This window comes from Dermacentor andersoni, chromosome 2, assembly GCF_023375885.2.
Source record: "Dermacentor andersoni chromosome 2, qqDerAnde1_hic_scaffold, whole genome shotgun sequence".
NCBI lineage: Eukaryota > Metazoa > Arthropoda > Arachnida > Ixodida > Ixodidae > Dermacentor > Dermacentor andersoni.
Window position 1 is genome coordinate 4346639 of NC_092815.1, and position 20866 is coordinate 4367504.

The 20866-nt window shown below is 47.8% G+C and overlaps 1 protein-coding gene across 2 annotated transcripts in view; it reads right to left on the bottom strand.

Annotated features, from left to right (window-relative positions):
- LOC126542924 (parathyroid hormone/parathyroid hormone-related peptide receptor-like) overlaps positions 1 to 20866 on the bottom strand; it is a 435257-nt gene that overhangs the window by 262939 nt on the left and 151452 nt on the right. For both annotated transcript variants that reach the window (XM_055077593.1, XM_055077592.1), the window contains exons 2-3: positions 18162 to 18300; positions 9866 to 9976 (exon numbers count right to left, since the gene is read on the bottom strand). In XM_055077593.1, coding sequence (XP_054933568.1) covers positions 9866 to 9976; positions 18162 to 18288 — 238 coding nt within the window. In that variant the 5' untranslated portion in view covers positions 18289 to 18300. The remainder of the gene's footprint in view (positions 1 to 9865; positions 9977 to 18161; positions 18301 to 20866) is intronic.

Here is a 20866-nt window from a genome sequence, read left to right on the forward strand (position 1 = left end):
GCTTCGCCGGGACCTTCGGATGCTTCCAGTGCCCCAGGCCGCCAGGCCAACGCTACCCTTGGGGCTTGCGACCCATTTGCAATAACGGGCGTCAGCGCCGAGATTCCAACAACTCGTGCCAGCGGTGCGATATGCAACACCCTCATGTTCCGTATAAAGTCCAGGGGCGGTAACATCGTGACCGCGCACCGCATGCTGTATGTGCGAGTGAAAGTGTAAGGGGGGTGGCATGGGTGAGCCGACGATAGTGGCGCAATCTTGTGTGCGCAAGGGAGAAAAGCGGGGAGAAAGCGCGCCGCCTTCCGTCGCGCGTGATAGATCAGGAGAAGTGGAGGGAGGGGGGGGAGGGGGCTGTGACCTCTGAATCTGTAGTTGCGCAAGATGTTTATTTGCCTTGTTTGACGCATCATATATACACTTTTTCTTGGATACGTAGATTTATTGCTTATACGTATGTTTAAATATCTTGTTGCGACGTTTTGTGTATATGTGCCGTGAACTTTGCTTCCAGTGACACATTTTTGCCCTTTATCAAGCTGTACCTTGGCATTTGTATATTCCACTGTATCTTCGCATTTCTAATATACGAAGGCGAGTCAAATGAAAGTGAGCCAACCCACCCAGCGCAATAATGGTTCGGTTCATTCTCTGGGAGGCATGCACGTGGCACAGACACATCTCTCATTTACAAAAGTGACACGCAGGTGGGAGGATCAAGGTTCTTTAATGCTCGCATAGGCTGGGTTGAACATGGTTGTGTGACATAATGGACACTCCAAAAGTTGAACAACGTGCTGTCGTGAGGTTTTTGACAGCGGAAGATGTTTCCCAAAAAGAAATTAGTCGCCGTATGGCTGCCGTGTACGTTGAACATTGCATTTCAGTGGCCACTGTGAAGCGTTGGATCAAACGCTTCAAAGAAGGACATGAAAGTTGCAAAGACGATCCAAGACCAGGTCAAAGCCACCGTGCAATCACGCCCAACACAATGGCAAAGGCTGGTTAGACAAGAACTGAGGATAAGCATCGATGAATTGGCAGGGCGTGTGGACATCAATCACGGTTCGGGTCACACCATAATTCATGAACACCTCGGATTTCAGCTCTTGTGTGCGCAATGGATGCCCGAGATATTGAACCGCCACCAGAAGACGGAGAGCTTCGGTGCTGCCTAGACTCATCTAATCCGGTATCACGATGAGGGTGAGGAATTTTTGTCTGCACTTGTGACTGGGGACGAATAATAGTGCCACTACTATGAGCCTGAAACACGATGGTGAAGCTCACAGTGGAAACATTTGAATTCACCACCCCCAAGTAAAGCAAAGGCCGTCATTTCTACTGGAAAGATATTGACATTTTTTCGATGATCAGGGGCCATTATTCATCGATTTTGCTAAACCAAAAGAGTATCAATTGTTCCCGATATTGTGGAACGTCGGATCGGCTACACGTCGCAATCAAGTACAAACGACGTGGAAAATTGAGGAATGGGGTCATCTTGCTCCACGACAATGCCCGTCCTCGCGTCGCTGATGTGGTTAATACAAAACTGGCAAAGTTCAAATGGGAAACGCTGCAACATCCGCCATACAGCCCCGACCTGTCGCCTTGTGACTTCCTCATTTTGAAGCATTTGAAAAAACAGCCCAAGGGAACGTGATTCGTGTCGGTCGACGACGTGAAAGAGCGAGCTACAGACTTTTTGAAGCAGCAACCCAAGGAGTTCTATGAGACGGGAATCATGCGACTCGTTAATCAGTGGCACAAATGTGTAAATGCTCATGGAGGCTACTTTTAAATAAAGTGCCCCGTTTGTCATACATTCGCATTGGCTCAGTTTCATTTGATTCGCCCTCGTATATTTTGCAGAACTCCTGCTTTTTATATGTTCTCTCTCTTGCGACTATAATTTCGGAGCAATTGCAATACACGACCGGTGACAGCTGCTCCTGCGTAGTGCATTCCAACAAAGGACAGTGTCACTGAGATTTGTCCTTGGTCGTTGCATATGTACAAAAATATAAACAAGGTTCTTGAATGACAGAGATAGAGAAAGAACTGCAAATGAGAGAAAGGTGGGAGGCTAACAAAGTTTCACTCAAATATTTGTCTTCAACTTGTTCATTTCATGGCCTTTACATTTTTCATAGTAGCGGCATGCACCGCTTCCCTGGTTTGAACGTGATACAGTTCTAAAGTGCGTGTGACATTTGCTTTACTTGTTAAATATACAGAAAACATAGAAGTATTGATATCATTTATTTCGGGCACAATTTTGGAGACATACGAGTATATTCATGTATGAAAAAGTACATATTTTACTTGACGGTGCGTTGCGTTCAAGAATTGGTTTGCAGCGTCTTTGGCAAAAGCAGCGCAGTTATTATTAATGTTTAATGTATTTGATCCCTCGACAATTTCTATAAGGAGGAGGCCGAGCTCCGAAGTTAGCCGCCCCCCCCCCCCCCCACCCAACGAAATTTCTGGCTACGCCACTGCAAAATACCTCTTTGTTCTGGAGAGCTCAAGGAGTTTGTCATTTAGCTTGCTACAAAAGTTCTTCAGCAAAACGTTCGTGCTGCACCGTAGGATATGTTTTAGCGCTACTTCGCTCGTCTGACCATTCTCAGAGGCGTCCAAGGCAGATTGTTATTCGTTGGCCAGGAAGGGCAGTGTCAGCTTCGTGATGACCTGGCGTAGCTCGGGCATTAGTAGCAGTTCTCGCTGCATTGCGAGCTGCTCTACGACAACGTAGCTGTGAGCAACGAAGTACCAACATCGATGGGTAGACTAGACCTCCTCGGTCCAACTGCTTCACGAGATCGTGGTGAGCGGCAGAGACTGTGATCGTCTTATCCACAGTCAACACGTCCCTGTATTTGGCGCAATTCAACTTTTTCAAGGTCCTGCACACTGCGTATTCTGCAACGTAGACCAGGATCGGAAGGACGTCCTGCATTTTGGAGAGAGTCTCGCTGCTTACAACAACGTTGCAGCTAGGACATAGTGCCTCTACCTGCTTGCATACACCCTCCCAGAGCTGGTCAGTGGAAATAGTCGGCAAGGTGCTCTGCAGGAGCACCTTGTTTTCGACTTCATAAATCTGCCTGATGGAAACGGGATAATGTGCGCCAGTTGCCTATACTTTCCAAACCAATCTTCTAGGCAGTCCGTGTCTGTCTTACCAAAAAGGCCATACGACATCCCATGCTCTTCGAAGCCTTACCAAGCGAGCAGCGTTAGTTTCCTTTGTCAGAGTACCCTTTTCAATGCCTTTGTTTTCCACTAATCCAGTCATTTCAAAAGCACGTGCAAGAAGTCGATTTTTGGATCGTTATCAACGGAAAGTACTTGTTGATGGAACTGGTCTCTAAGCCCTTTTGCCTTCCACGGAGTTTTTTCAGGATTAAAGTTTTCCACCACTTGAGCATGAAGCAATAAAACGAGACACCGACCAAAACATGTGCTAAAAATGAACAAATCTTTAAGACCTTTCGGCTTCGCTACGGAAGCTTTGTTCACAATGGGTTGAAGGAAAGTTCATGGAAGCTGATGTAATCTTCATCACGTGACGTAAGCAGCGCGTGTACGAGGAAGGGAGGGTTCCCTCACTTCGATTGAGCGTGTGCCGTGTTTTCTGTATTTCCAGCGATTCCAGAACCTGAAATCGCGGCTGTATCTGGAATCGCTGCAGATACAGAAAACACGTCACACGCTCAATCAAAGTGCGGCAACTCTCCCCCCGTCGTACACGCGCTGCTTACTTCAAGTGCTGAAGAATACATAAGCGCCCATGAACTTTCCTTCAACCCATTGTGAACAAGGCTTCCGTGGCAAAGCGAAAAGATCTTAACTATTTATTTATTTTTAGCACTTCTTTTGGTCGGTGTCTGTCGTTTTATTGCTTCTTGTTTCATCCTGGCCAGACGGGCTTCCGTGGATCCCTCGACTTCACCCCTTGAGTATGATCTCAATGAATGTAGCAGTGGCTTCAAAAGAGAATGAGCTGTGCTTTGCTCCAAGAGCACGTAACGCCTCAGGTAAGAAACCATTGAAGATTTGCAAGGCAAGCTTTACCTTCTGCCTTTCAATGCTCGAAGGGTAAAGGGCTTTTCTCGACAGCCCATAGCCATGTTTCAGCAGAAGGTCACACCCTTTGCTGTGAAGATCCCTGATTGTCGCAAATGACGCTGTTTGCATGCGCTCTGACTGTGGCGCGTCTGTTTGGATCTCAGGGAAGTAGAAGCAAACTTGGTCATTCTCCTGGTTTATCCACTTATTTCATATGAATTTTAGTATGTGTACGGGGTACCCAACCAATTCTGTTACATAATTCTGTTAAAGGAGGCGATTCGAAGGGGGTCATCGCTTTTCTGTTCAGAGTTGTTGTCGTTCACGACGCACACAACCCGGTACCCAACCTTTTCCAGCCCGAAAACCACATGTTCAAGAGTCTTGTGCAGGAACTTCACCTCTACTCGATGCACTGGCACGATGTGCCCAAATTATTTGAACTTGCACGTCGTGCTTTGCACCATGAGAACGAGCGCACAGTTTGCATCTTCAGTTGCGTTAAGCGGAGCGCCGGTAACGTTATCCCATTTGTAGTCAAAGTGTGGTTTGATATGCATTTCGTCAACGATAACTGTGACAAAGCGCTGGTCATGTTTGAGGTGAGAAATTCTTCTCGCCATGTAGCCGAGGAATGCTTCGCTCTGCTGCTCTTGTTGAGGGCTCATACCTTAAGACGAACGCACTAATTTGATCGTAATAGGATGCGGCAAGGTGATGCTTCCATGGCTGCGTATGTAAGCGTACGCATAGGGCGATACAGTAAAAAGAATGCAGCGGAACACAATGAAATAAGCAGAGTAGCGTCTACGCTGTTTTTTCATGGGTACAAGGTGACTTGCTCTATTATAAATCGAATGCAGTCGGCGTCGTCTTCTGCTTGGGACGTGCAAAATCGATCCAGCAGTAAACAAATAGGCTCACAAATTTCCGTGACTGAGTTGGACATCAGGTTACCGTCCCACTTCTCGATGCATTTGAGGGGTTCCACGATACCCCTTTTACTGTTAGAAAATTCGGGAAGGCATGGATTTGCGCCTTGCTTCTTTAGGGGACAACTGCTTTCTAAAACATGGGTGGATTTCTTTCATGAAAGTGACCAGAGTATTTTTCAAATAAAAATGTTTCGCCTCAGTGATTGTAGTATTCAGTTTAGCTTTTAGGGATGTCAGTAGGCATGTCCCGTCGGGAGAAGGAAAGCTACGGGGCTTCCGGTGCCTCTTAATGGGCGAATGAGCTGGATTATTTCTCGCGTGTACCAAGGTTTTAGACCGTTGCGGTTTATACACCTGTAGAGGACGTAATGATGTATGCAATGTTTCACTGTGCCACAAAACATTACCAGCAGTCTGTCAACATTGGAAGAATTACTACATAAGAAGTCCTCAAACGATGAAGCAAGCATGTGAATAATAGGGTTGTCATCGGCACGGGAAAAATCAGGAACGTTTCTATAGGATGGCTTCTCAGGCGCGCATGCGACATTAAGCGTAATGAAAGCAGCTTTGTGATCAGATAGTCTATCGAGGACACTACAGCTATAACCATTTTGTGCTAGTTGGGCGTCTATGAATATGAGGTCCAGGATCGAGGTTTCGCGGGTGGGCGTGGTCACGGTTTGAGCAAATAAAAAATATATGTGCTGTGCTAATGAGCGAATCGCGCACAGCTGACCGAACCCACAGCTGACCCACGTGATGATTTGCAAATCATTATGGTCAATTCCTATCCATACTGATTCAGAGTGGGGTACTAAATGACTACTCGAACGGGCGCCGGTAAGACAATGCAGAAATATTAGGAATCACTGAACCACCTCCACGATTACCCTCATGACGGCAATATTCCGAAACATGGCCGGAAATTCCGTACAAGGTACCGTCATATGAGGTGAAGTATGTTCCTGATAAGGATATGAACGAAAACGTATGATCGATGATGAAAGGAAAGCACTATAAGGCCATGGTGGTGTTTGCGGAGGCTCTGGATGTTAAAATGACAAAAAATGCAGATGAATTGTCCTTGAGACGTTTTTGTACGTTCACACGATGAAATGGGCGAATCTGTGTTGAACTCACATGCTAGTAAGTAGGCGGTTAAATTAAGAAACTATCTAATTATTAGAGGTTGGATTGCACAACATTTTGACTAGACATACAGAAGAGAAAGACACACCACAGAGCACTACCTGCCATTTGATTTCCTTGTCAGTGGAATAAATACAGGAGGATCTCAAAAGGTGGGAGCGACAAAAAATTTGTACATACAGGGCCATCCACCAATGCCAAGCCGGCTTTGTCACGTGATTATTTTTGCTGCACTCAATATCGCAAAAAAAAGAGAACGAGGATACAAAATGTCAGATTAGCGCGTGAGGAAATCTATTTCGTTTGCACTAAGGAAGACAGATGGCATGCTTACGCACATACTTCACACACGCGCAATCTGAGCGGCTTCGATTATCTCTCTCGTCATTTGGCTACTATCTTTACTTACAATCTTGCATTTCTTAAAGAATGGCTGACATCCGCAGTCTCTACAATGTATCCCAAGGTGTTCGGCGACTGCCTTTGAAACGTTATAATCATGCTGCTTTAATCTTTCGTTCAGAAATCGTCCAGCCTGTGCGAGGTACATTTTGCCGCACTGATGTGGAATATAATATACCACTCCCTCAGCGCAGTCAACGAACTTCTTTCTGTGTTGTGTTTCACAGCCTCTTTTATGTGTAGCACCTAGGTTTACCTTCACAGACATGCTCAGCAATTTTTCCAGTGCTGAAAACACCACTTTCACATTGCATCTTTTAATAATTTTCTTTATATGGCGCGCGATCGAATGAATGTACGGCATCACCACTATTTCTTCACGTGTGCTTGCACCACAAGGCTCCTTTCCAGATAATGGTGCCCTGGTTCCAATTTCCTTCAGCAGTGATTGTGCCACAAATATTAATAGATGGAAAGGATAACCTGCCGCCGTGAGCCTGCGTGTTTGCTCCTGAAAGCTGTCAGCAATGTTAGAATGGCACGATTTCCGCAACGCGTTTTTATCGCGAGACTTAACGCATCATCGCCACGGAAATCCGCAGCGGACGTCTCACCCAGCCTGGGACCATGCTTCCAGTGAAAGGCACCGCGTTTGCAGCTGCAATTCCGACTACGCATACCCATTTCATTGCTCTACCCCAGCCGCAAGACCCCGGCAAGTTCACTAGCCTCGATGGTGTTGACGTAGAAGAATGGAATTTAGAAGATGTATGAGTGCGTCAGCAAGGTGAGCAGGTGGAATCCCACCATAATGCTGGCCAATGTCGTGTTCTACCTCGACGGAACACAGCGAACGTGGTTTTACACACACGCGTAAGAGCTAACCATCTGGGACTTGTACAAAGAAAAGCTTTCCAGCGTTTTTGGCAATCCGACCGGTCGACAACTAGCCGCCAAGCAACAACTCGCCATGCGTGCCCAAACTGCTACCGAGTCGTATGTCTTACATTCAGGACGTCCAAGACCTCTGTCATAAAATCCGTCCATGCCAGAGGCGGACAAGGTTGCACACATTATCAAACACATCGCGGACTACGCATTCAACCTTCTGGTCTTAAGAAACTTCTCAAGTGTTGACACCATCATGAAGGAATGCCGCCGTTTCGAGCAGGCGAAGGGTCGCCGTATATACAATCAATTTACACGGCTTCAAAATACTGCAGCGACCTCTTCCTGTACTGACCCCACCGACCAATCTAGCTCGCCACCACCAAGCGAAAACGTGACCCGAATTGTACGCCGCGAACTCGAAGCAGCGTTTCCTGCCTCGCCTCAAGAGACGTATTGGAACAACACTGCTGAGACGATATCGCTGATCCAGTCTGTGGTTCGCCAGGATATCGCCAATATGGGTTTTCCCAGTGCCTGCTCCTTGAGTCGCCCTGACACCCGCCCTGCTCCTATGTCTCAGTCATATTGCAGTCCACCTCGCAGCGTCCGTTATCCCTACAGTACCAGCAATCCATCGGACTGTCGTGCACCTAACGACAGGTCGACCTGTTTCAGCTGTGGCAGAATCGGTCACGTTTCCCGTCATTGCCGGAGCCATTGGCCGTCTCCTCCTCGAAACACCTTCTGCAATTCATGTTCGCCCCGAAGTTCTTCGCCCCGTCGCTTCTACGACGCCTCCGACGCCACTAGCTCGACTCGCCGCTGTACTTCCTCGCCTCAACGTCGCCAACCACGTCAGCCCCAGCTTCATCCCTCGCCATCGCTGACCTACCCAGGACCGTCTCAGCAGGAAAACTAGGCAATGCGGCACCTCGAGGTGGTGCTGCAATGTCGGATTCGCCGCAAAATCCTCCTTTGACGCTGTTTACGAGATATACCCTTCATGATGTCCAAGTTAATGGCACACGCGTCACAGCAGTATTAGATACCGGAGCACACATGTCGATTATGACCAGCCGCCTACGCCGCCATGTAAAGAAAATTGTAACGTTTGCCTTTACTTGGTTCGTACGAATTGCCTACGGTAGCACAGTGACCGTGGTCTCAATGTGTACTGCACATGTGAGCATTTCCGGCTGCCATACTGTCGTCCTTTAACTGTACTTGACCAACGTCCCTATGACATCATACTAGGCCTAGACTTTCTCTGCGCCCATTCAGCGCTCATTGATTGTTCCACAAGTACTGTGCGTCTTGACTTGCCTCTACTGGACGTCCCTCCGACACCACACGAAATTCGCCTAAGACCGACTGATTTTGTTCACGTTTCACAACAGGCCTTGACATACATCGAAATGTCGCCTTCTGCGCCAGTTCCCGATGGTGATTACATCTATGCTCCCAGAACAGCCATCGTTCTCACCCACAACGTCACTGTCCCGCATACAATACTGAAGGTCACAGAAAATCGCACGTATCTCCCTGTGGTGGATTTCGGGCTCGCTAAGCAAATTCTGCCAAAAAATTCTGTCTGGCTACGATCACTGCTTTCGAAGTTAGCTGCGTTGAGAATTTTGCCGTCTACGCTTCCTGTGATCCTTTCCGGTCTGCCAAATGTACTGACAACCACATTAGGAAAAAGATCGCTCGTATGTCACTCCTGCCGAGAGGGAACAGCTCTGCAGTCTATTGCTTTCCTACAAGCATATATTCGACCTGAACAACCTACCCTTAGGCCAGACGTCACTTGTCCAACATCGTGTACATAGAGGCGATGATCCAGCCTTCCATCGGCGACCTTACCCAGTTACAGGATCGAAACGTCACGTCATCAAAACGGAAGTAGACAAGATGCTAGCGAAAGACATAATTGAGCCATCGTCAAATCCCTGGGCGTCATCTGTCGTGTTGGTCAAAAAGAAGGACGGCGCATGGAGATTCTGCGTCGATTACCCCGCATCTTCACCAAAATGTCACGGGTATAAAACTATTTACACGATGTATTTACAAGGCGTACAAAAACAGCAGCTGAGAATCCCGAGAGGCTGTTGCGACTTCGTCGTCTGCACCGTCTCCGACATTGTCCTCTTTTCCCACCGTAACATATTAATTAAATTCTAAACGCATTATCGTCCACAGTCATCGTGAGATGGGTTCTGCCGAACTTTTTACGTGAGGGCGGAATCATTACAGGTAAAATACTTGGCGTAAGCAAGCCCTGCACTCAGTGCAGGCTTACGCACCAGTGGAGTGGCATTGTGCGTGCGCGCGTCTACGTAGCTTCCTTCTGGTTCAATGCTCAGTTCTGCAGCAAAGTGTACTCTACACCGAGCGATAAGTAGCATACTTACGGCTCGTGTCGAAGCCGTAAAGGTATGCCGGGCAAGGTACCCGGGCCGTTGTGTTTGCCGGCACGCTGTCCCAGCAAAGGATGCCGTCCCACACGCGCGGGCAAAGGCTCCCTGCAGCGTAAGAGAAAATGCTGTTCTCAAGAAGAAGAAAAAAGAGGCTTATTATTAACCCATTCCCAACTTTTTGTATAGTGTTGGCTTCTTACCCCGCATTTCTTTTATTATTTGGGTATGTAATGATACATTAAAGGGCCCTGGCTTCTTTCCAAGGTCCATCGTAGAATTCATCAGGAAGGGGCAGCAGTGGTTCACGTGAGCAAAACGCTATTTTGTAAATTAAACCTCCCAAGCTGAATATCACTGTGCGCACGAAGAGCGAATTCGATGCTACTAAACTAATGTGTCCACGGTTCCTGCAATTGTCACTTTCCGCTGATTGATTAACCTTGGCCCCAGCCGGGAGCATGGCCCACGCACTGGCACTTGCCGCCGTGGTCCAGCAGTCACCCCTTGATCGTTCTCGGCGTTGACTTTTAAAGCCACGCTTGCTCCGAGATCCACAGAAGATTACGTGGCCAGTCCGACACCAACGTCCACGCATCATCATCATTGGGATGCGGCTGCTGATTCGTTATTCGCATTAGCAATAGCGGCATCTGGACTGGCGATCCCGACAATATTCAAAACCAGTTTTTTCCTATTTATCAGGAAATACTACTGAAATTAGCGAGAGAAAACAGGTTTGTTACTCGTCAGTGTTCTGTGTTGTAGAAACATGACAGCAAATATAAATGAGTCAGAAAAGCAAGTTCAGCGTTCCTATGTGCACTGACAAATGTTACATCGTCGTGGAGGTCCACTGAGAGTTTTCCCCAAGTAATGGGTCGTTAACCTTTGAGATGGTGCACCTTGCCTCGAACTGCAGTCTTCAAAGCACAGCACAGTCCGCCACTTTAAACGCAGCAGTCCAGTCCTTGTTTAATGACCAGCCAGAGTTCACACAGAGACGAAAAAGATGTAGATGATCAGATCTGTCATCATCATCATCAGCCTGGTTGCGCTCACTGCAGGGCAAATGCCTCTCCCATACTTCTTTAACAACCCCGGTCACGTACTAATTGTGGCCATGTCGTCCCTGTAAACTTCTTAATCTCATCCGCCCACCTAACTTTCTGCCGCCTCCTGCTACGCTTCCCTTCCCTTGGAATCCAGTCCGTAACCCTTAATGACCATCGGTTATCTTGCCTCCTCATTACATGTCCTGCCCATGCCCATTTCTTTTTCTTGATTTCCACTAAGATGTCATTAACTCGCGTTTGTTCCGTCACCCAATCTGCTCTTTTCTTATCCCTTAACGTTACACCCATCATTCTTCTTTCCATAGCTCGTTGCGTCGTCCTCAATTTAAGCAGAAGCCTTTTCGTAAGCCTCCAGGTTTCTGCCCGCTAGGTGAGTACTGGTAAGACACTGCTATTATGCACTTTTCTCTTGAGGGATAATGGCAACCTGCTGTTTATGATCTGAGAATGCCTGCCAAACGCACCCCAGCCCATTCTTATTCTTAATAAGATCATAATAAGATCTAATAAGATCTTAAGAAGCTAATAACATCTGAACGCGCCATTATTGAGTGTTTCAACTAGACTATTTTATCACGTGTGAATCATGTTTTACACTGAGGGAACAGGTGAGTGTTTCTTTGCAGCGTTACATATTTTGATGCAACGACAGCTTCATTACCTTCACTACTTCAAAATAAAATGACTCATCTCGCTCAGTAGCGCTAACGAAATTTTCTGGAAACGTGGTGTTGCACAACGAGAGAGGGTACATCAGTTACTTGAACATATTTTCACAGTTAATCCACGACCAATAGAACGCAACGGAGAAACAGGAGAAAAGACAACCGAAAGTCACTGAACGTCTATTGTCCACGATTTCAAATTCAGCGTCACTAAAGCATGAAGTGGGTTCAATGCTCGACCTGCACAAACCACAAAGTTTCTTTTTTCTAGTAGGTATGTAATTGGTTATACAATGAGATATAATGACGGAAAATGCGAGCCACAATGTATCGATGTCTGTAGTGCTGTTATGGGAAAGTTGCAAAAACGTGTGGTATCCATTAATCAGGTAATCAAGTATACTAGTGTCGTTAGCTTTACTATAGTCGGGGTAAGCGATGATTTGCTGAGGGGTAACGCTGTCATGAAGGGGTATAGTGCAATGGGTAATTTTGTGATCCGAAATACCATCTAGTAATTTTACTCTTGTTTCGTCATTTATGAAGTAATTGCTGAGGAATATTAGATCTAGTATGGAACAGCTGGATCCCTGTACACGTGTAGGTTCAGTTACAATTTGTGTAAGGTTGAACGATAACATAAAGTCAAGTAACACATCCGCACAGGGTGAATGATGCTGCATTGTTTGCCAATTCACTTCAGGAACGTTAAAATCACCTGCAATTATTAATCTGGACCCTGATGCATATTGCTCAGTATATTCATGCAATCGGCGCACACTGTCGAGGCCGGAAGAAGGACTGCGATAGACGCAGCCTACGACAACAGTATAAGATGCGAAGCGCAGTTTACAAAAGATAGCCTCAACGCCCGCAACATCCGGTAACATTAAAAACGGGATTTCTTTCTTTACTAGAATGGCCACGCCACCGCCTCGTGTTGTCCGGTCTTTCCGGATGATAGCGTAGTTGGCAGGGGCTATCTCAACATCTTTAATATCAGCTGTTAGCCAGGTTTCTGTTAGTGTTAGAAAGTCAGGTTCATATGCAAGAATCAAGGCTTCAAGGGAATCCATTTTGTTTAATATGCTACGGGCATTTATGTTCAAGAAGGATAACTCGGATATCAAGTTCGGCGTGAACGTAGGCTTCGAGAGTTGCCAAGGAAAAATCGCCGCCGGGCATTATATGCCGAGCATCAGCGTTTATATGACCTGGGACCTGCCGCCCTTGGGGACTCTCTCCTGCTTGGTGGATCTCAAGCGGGGTGTGCGATACAGGATCTACATAACGAATATGACCTAATATTCAGGGCAGAATCCACTCCGGTACGGGGGGTCTCAAGTGCTAGGCTAGAACAGAGGTTGATGAGAGTCTCTTTGTGGCTGACGAGGTTAGTCGAGCCTTCTAATCCTTCCCGAACAAATCCGCTGCAGGACCAGATGGTGTTAGAATAGCTGAATTGAAGAAAGTTCCCTCAGATGTATTGCTACATCTCTTCCACAATTGGTTTGTCTTCGGATCCATTCCTATTGAAATGAAATTGTCCAGTACCGTCTTCATACCGAAATGTGAAAATCGTTCTGGTCCCGGAGATTTCAGACCTATAACAGTCTCTCCAGTTCTTTACCGCGTTTATTCAAAAATGCTTTTGTCGCGTCTCACAGAAGACAATCTATTTCATAATTTCCAGGCGGGATTTCAGGATGACAAATCTACTTTATCTAACGTACTTTTACTACGAGCTTTAATTCGAACGCTAAAGAAGAAGCACCGTCCTTTCTATGCGATGAGCCTAGATCTTAGAAAGGCGTTTGATTCAGTATCCCACAATGCACTTTTCATGGCTCTGTCAGAGCGGGGTATCCCTGAACGCATGCAACACATATTAAAGGATATGTACAAGCACTGCTTCACCACATTTTGGTGTGGGGGGTTAACAGATTCGCAAAGGGTTCCGGTTCAGCGGGGTATTAAACAGGGTGACCCACTATCACCTTTTCTATTTAACTGCGTTTTAGATCCTCTTCTACAGAGATTGAACAAGCTGAAACTAGGCATTCAGCTTAACGGTAGTTACATACCAGCGATAGCATTTGCAGATGACATAGTTCTGGTTTCGGACACATATGAGGGACTCTCTTCACTGATCAGACTGAAACATTCATTACTAATGTTGGTCTTGAAATTAACCCTCGCAAATCTCAGTACTTCGGTTGGCGGGTAAACCATATAATCAAGGGATTCGACTACAATATTGATTCGATGTCGGTAGCAGGGACAGACGTCCTTCCTGTTCAGAAAGATCAACCGATCAAATATCTTGGCCTACATTTCTTTATCAATAAAGCACCCTCAGTCGAATCGGAAAAAGCAAACAAGCTCTTCGAGCTCATTGGTTTTGCTAAACTCAAACCGTTAGAAAAGATCCACTGTTGGCGACAGCTGGTTCAACCGGCGTACTTGTATGGGGCTTCCAATTCACTGCAGGTGCAGGCAGAGGCTGGGCGCCTTGATAGGCGTATTGCGAAAGAAGTAAAGACGGCACTGCATCTACCCCAGGGCTTCCCAAACAGTCACATATGGATGCCTACTCGGTGTGTCGGATTGGGGATGCTGCAACTTCAAAGAGTTGCCTTAGTCACACAGTATAAGGCACTGTGCCATCTGGTTCGTCTTGGTGACGAGTTTGTAGATGAACTCTTTAGGGAAGTATTGTCCGCTTGCATACAACGCATAGCACAGATCTTCGAAACCTCCACTGAGATTACAGATGCCGCCCGCCCAAGTTAAAGCCGCTTTGAAGAGAGGCTCAGTGGTTTGGTGGAGGAAGCAGATCGCGAAGTATGGTAACCAAGACTTGTTTGCCCACAAAGCGCAAGTCACGGCAAACTCCTGGTTGGCCTACGATTCAAAACAGCTCAAGGATGGAGATCGCATCAAGGCGTTGCGTCTGCGTACAAATACATTTCTTACCCGAACTCTGTCCAACAGGCACGCCACGGACCCAAGTTCACGTCTGTGTCGCAGATGCAACCAAAAACCAGAAACGACCTTCCACATTCTACAGGAATGCCCCAGTGTCCACCTACCTAGAGTAGAACGCCACAACTTTATCACTAAGAACGTAGTTCGGATGGTAAAAGAGCGCAACCCTCAAGCAAATGTTCAAACGGAAGGACTCCTGGTAACAAAAGACAATGTTCGCCTAAGACCTGACCTCGTAGTTGAAGATGGCAACCAGGTGACAATTGTGGACTTCGCCGTCACCTGGGACGCCAATGAGGACATACTTCTCCGAATGTGTGCCTCAAATAAAAGGAAATATGCGGCGTTGCGGGAGATCTTTCCGGATAAGACAGTGGGCATTATTGGCATGGCTTTAGAAGCCAGATCCATGCTTTGTAGGGAAACGGTAAGGGCCGGGGAATGTCTGGGTTTGTCAAGAAGGGATGTGGGTTGGCTGTCTGTGCGAACTTTGCTAGGGAGCATAATTGTTTTGAGTCGATTTGCAACACTCGTTCGCTAGCCTTTTTTGTCTGAGTTTTATTCCATTTTCTTTATATGCACAGTGTCGATAAATAATCCTAACTTTCCCTAATTGCTTACCCCAGTACATAACACTTTAAACAACAACACGAGGCGTCACTTAAGCTTAAGCTACTTGGCGTCACGTTTAAGGGTACTGACTCTAGTACAGGAAGGGCTTCGGCCCTACCCAAATACGGACGTCAAGACCCGAAAAACAGGGGGGCTTCTTGGGGACATTTTCTGAACTCTGTTGAAACAGGGAAAGTTTTGTAACTAGCCAACAAACACTGACACCAAGGACAACATAGGGGAAATTACTTGTGCTTAATCAATGAAATAAAGGAACGATAAATGAATGGGAATGATAGTGGATGACAAAACAACCTGCCGCAGGTGGGGAACGATCCCACAGCATTCGCATTGTTAATGGGATTGTTCCCCACCTGCGGCAAGTTGTTTTTTGATCCACTTTCATTTCCTTTTCTTTATCATTTATTTTTTTCATTTATTAAGGACAAATAAGTTCCCCTATGTTGCCCTTGGTGTCAATGTATGTTGGCTTCCTATGCTGTGGCAAGAACTTGGCTTTCGGTATCGCGTCAATTGCCTCAGCGATGCGAAGTAACGGGTAACAGTCGGCCTCAATATCGAGCTCTCATGGTGGTCCTCAAAGTACGAAATTCGTCTGGTCCCTGCATATCTGTATGCCGGTTGAGCACACCTGCAGGCACCCCGCTGCATTCTGGGTAGCGCAATACCCTTGGCTGCATGGTGGGCGGAACTTGGTACTGTATGAGTGTCGGTCGTTGGGTGCCAGCATAACGACGAAAGCTCAGAGATCACCGATTGCGGGCTCGACGAAGTAAAGGTCTGGCCGCCGATGAGGCACTATGGCAGCTCAAGTCCGTCAACACTGGTATGAGATTAGGCAGTCCTATGTGAACCAACGGCGTTCCTGTGGTGCTCGTTTCGCCCCCCCCCCCCCCTCCTTTTTTCTTTTCTTTTTCATTGCATGTGCGCTTACAAAGCCATAAAGCTGGTTTGCCGATAGGACAAAACCATGGGGAGCTTTTGGAGGCAGGACTGACAAATGGAAAGCATGAGTAGGGTCGAGCCTGCCGTCTGCGACGTAGCGTTAGGCAGTCAACATTTTTCAGGTGATATTGCATTCAATCAAATTCAAGCCTGTTTCCAGAAGCTTTACAGGAAGCAATAAAGCCAAATTACATGGCATGCATGAAGCTGAAGTGGTTGGGAAGCTCCAACTTTGAGTAGGCGCAGACAGCGACGTTTACAGAGGGTGTTTGTTTTTCATGAAACGGTTGTCGTAGGCAAATTATAGTTGTGCAAAAGCAGCGACAACAGATCCACGCAAGTTACCCCATAACCGGCACACGTAGCATTCGCTGTTATTGCACACCGCGATACACGGCAAACACTCGCTTCGCGGCGGACGCGAGTGCAACCGTGTACGTAGAAAACCTCATCGGCAACGGGCTTCGAGATACGTAGGGATGGTCGGACAGCAACACTATCTGGTAGTATTGCCGGGAATCAGTATTTGCATCACGTGATCGCGCTGTACACTGTCTTTGGTGGAGCCCGAGTGGCAACGCGGAGCCTTGAGAAAGCCTATAAAAACACTACTCAAAGGACAAGTCGGCGACAGCTATTCTCACTGCAACGTTCAGGCAAAAAATCACTACCGCGGAGATTTATTCAACTTGTGAAAATGGCTGTTCTATTCCCTACTGGCGTTCAAGCATTACAGTCTGCCGAGAATTTATTTCTTGCGGACACTCCTAAAGCAGTTCCCGCTAATGTCACCGCTTCGATTCGCGGCAAAATGAACGAAGTATGCAAAAACACCTGTGAGCCCGCGGCTGTTAAGCACATGTTCTTATTCGTAGTAATGATAGCCCTCTCAATTTTTTTCCATCCTTGCCCAAATGCGCCAAAATGCAAAATACATGGCACCCAGATATCGCATGTGGTGCTCCCTGACCTTTATGCCATCAAGAGCACGGGCCACATTCGTGGTGCGCTGCTCGCAGCTGCTCTGACTTGTTTACCTTTTCTTAAGTTGCAGCTATTTGGACACCACACATGCCCGCTGATTCGCAACAGCCACGTCGAGAATAATACAGGGACCATTATCTAAACTCTAAGCACACCGTACAATCTGTGATGAAAGTCTGGGAAAGTTGCCCCCGATAAGTGACCGCTTGGCGCTTTTTCAGTCTCTCAAGAATTGCTACGGTTTCCCAAGATCACAAAAAAGCATGCGGCATCCTGCAGAGCTTCAAAAGGGGTTGTCAGCGTGAACGCCACTGCCACAACCCATCACCAGGAAGGCGCCTTCACTTGAAAGCGGCAAGAGCCCAAACGTTCGTTGCTGCGACAGTTGTCTCCGCGGTATGGAAAAACTGAGAATCACCTGTGGCCCCGTATTTCTTTCCATTCTCCACTGTGGCCTTATCCATTTCAAGTTATTTCACAGAAACCCGTTCATATTGACACGTTACTTATCTTTATCGGGCGACCACGTTTCGCCGCTTAACAACTGTAATCGCACAGCGAGGGACGCGCCTGCATGTATCCGACGTTTCTGGAAAGTTATCGATGCTTCTACCCGGCTGTCTGTTGTGGCCGAACCTCGTGTTATCTGATTTCATCGCGTGACGCGAATGGTGTAGAACTTTGTGGAAGGCACGCGGGTCCGAACGATTAGTCTGGAACATTCGACGACTGCTCTATAAAAGCCGACACGCTTGACCCGCTGATCAGATTTTCGACGATCGCCGACTGTGTTCGCCGCTATCGTTGTGCTTTAAGTGTAGCCTGTTTTGTGGGCACAGGTTCGCCCAATAAAAGCTAGTTTTGTCTTTCACAGTGCTGCTACTGTGTTCTTAACGTCACTACCACGTGACAATATGCAAGAATTACAGCTGTATTTGTCTACGTTCTTGTGAGCCCGCTCAACGCGGAATACGCCATGGTATGCAAACTCTGAAATCTTACCTGATACCGTGAAATCCTCTCCGGTGAAGGAAAGCGTCGATTTGTTGTCCGTTGAGTTTGGCACTGCCAGGATCTTACTGACGTTACAGTCGTGCTTGGCGCGCTCAAGGATCCGCAAAGAATGCATCACGTGATTGTCCTGCGAGGAGAAACAGTAGGCGGTGCTCATGAGTGCAAGGCTATTCATATTCATACTTTGTTGTATTTCTTTCTCTGCTAATTTCTCTTTAACTGCCAAGTTTTCCTTCTGAGATTCTCTTCTGGTGTTTCAGCTTCATGCTACGGTAGGATGTATGATAGTTCTCCCTTTTGTAAACCTTCATCCGAAGACCCGCAGCAGCCCTGCTGTGGTTACACATAGAAGGGTGTTGGTTTGGGCTAGTTGGTTTTTCATTTCTTTTTCCAGATCGTTGCATTGATGGGCTTGAGGTCACCTGTTCGATATCGCTCGTAGGGGCCGCATTTATATGGGAGCAATACGCAGAAACGCTCGTGTACACCGTGCATTTGGATGCTCGTTAAGGAACCCCAAGCGGTAAAAATAAATGCGGAAGCCCTGCACTATGACGTGCGTCATAGTCAAATCGTGGTTTTGGCACCTAAGACCTCAGAATTTACTCATTAAAAATAATGTAACCTTCTACACATTTGACGTATTTGCACAACTGATTTGCCATGTCCTTCACTGGCATCGTGATCGGCTCACCACTTTACATAGGCTCCGAGATCCGCTGACACAGTACCTGTAATCGGGCTAGCTTTGAATATATCACCTTTGGAATAGGCCTAGCTTATTCAGCGAAAACTTATATACGTGGAACCTGTGGCGCAAAAAGAAAATAACTACGCTAATTTCAGTACAAAAAGTTAAAAATTACGCAGATATAACGTACCCGTTAGAATCAGTGTGGGGCGCTTTCTAGACAAAAGGAGAAGGTTCAATACAAGGGAAGACGGGGACGTTGGCCGGAGAATAAGCATGTCTCTGGCCTGCTGCTTCATATTGACACGTGTACTTATATTTATCGGGCGACCACGTTTCGCCGCCTAACAAATCTTATCGCACAGCGCGGGACGCGCCTGCATGTATCCGAAGTTTCTGGAAAGTTATCGATGCTTCTATCCGCTGTATGTTGTCGCCGAACCTTGTGTTATCTGATTTCATCGCGTGACGCGAATGGTGTAGAACTTTGTGGAAGGCACGCGGGTCCCAACGATTAGTCTGGAACATTCGATAACTGCTGTATAAAAGCTGACGCGCTGGACCCGCTGATCAGATTTTCGACGATCGCCGACCGTGTTCGCCGCTATCGTTGTGCTTAAGTGTAGCCTGTTTTGTGGGCACAGGTTCGCCCAATAAAAGTTAGTTTTGTCGTTCACAGTATTGCTGCTGTGTTCTTTGAAGTCACGACCACGTGACATCTGGTGGAGGTGCTTTTGGTCCATGTACCGGACGCCCCCGACAAGCCGTGATCCAAGCCCGGACCGTAAAGAGAGCACCAACGTAGTCACGGACCATCGAGTAAGCCGTCGTCTACAACAGCTGCCCCCGGAACACGGACTTCTACCTGAGAAGACCAAGAAGATCGTGGCCAAGACAACCCCTATGGCTGCCCCAGCGACCCCCGTTGTCCTGCAACAACCTCGGGACCCACCGACCTTCCATGGAGCAGCAACTGAAGACCCGGAATCCTGGCTGGAGACGTACGAGCGAATCGCGACTTTCAACAACTGGGACTCCGACGACAAGTTGCGGCATGTATACTTCGCCCTAGAAGACGCCGCCAGAACGTGGTTCGAGAACAGGGAGTCGACATTGACAACATGGGACCTGTTCCGTACCGGCTTCCTGCGCACCTTTACAAGCGTCGTGCGCAAGGAAAGGGCCGAAGCTATGCTGGACGCCCGAGTGCAGCTACCTAACGAGAACGTCGCCATATTCACGGAAGAAATGAACCGCCTGTTCCGCCACGCCGACCCGGATATGCCCGAAGAGAAGAAAGTCCGCCTTCTCATGCGTGGCGTGAAGGAAGAATTTCTCGGCGCAATGATACGAAGTCCACCGAAGACCGTAGAAGAGTTTCTTCACGAGGCCACCAGCATCGAGAAGACACTCGAAATGCGGAACCGGCAATTCAACCGCCACACGAACTCTACCAACTACACAGGAATTCAGTCACTGGCCACCGACGACCTGCGCGAGACTATCCGAGCGGTCGTGCGGGAGGAACTACAAAAGCTGTTCCCGTCACCGCAGCCTCGAGTGGCTTCGATTGCCTACGCCGTACGTGAGGAGCTCCAACAACAACTCGGAGTAGCCCCTGAATCGCCGCAGCCTCAGCCGCAAGCGATGACATATGCCGCTGCAGCCCGCCGTCACGTTCCCCCTCCGCGCCCACGGCAGGGCCCAGTGACGACACAGTTCCGTCGTCCACCACCAACCCCGCCGCCAGCACGCCAACCCGTCACCCCACGCGGCATTCCAAGGAAGACTGACGTTTGGCGCGCCCCTGACCATCGCCCGCTTTGCTATCATTGCGGAGAAGCCGGGCACATCTACCGCCGATGCCCATACCGGGAGATGCGACTCCGAGGGTTCGCCGTGAACGCGCCGCGACCACAGATTGGCGAACGACCTCGCGATATCGCCGACTACCTCGCCACCACTCAGTGGAGCCTTCGACGACCGTCCCGTTCGCCGTCAC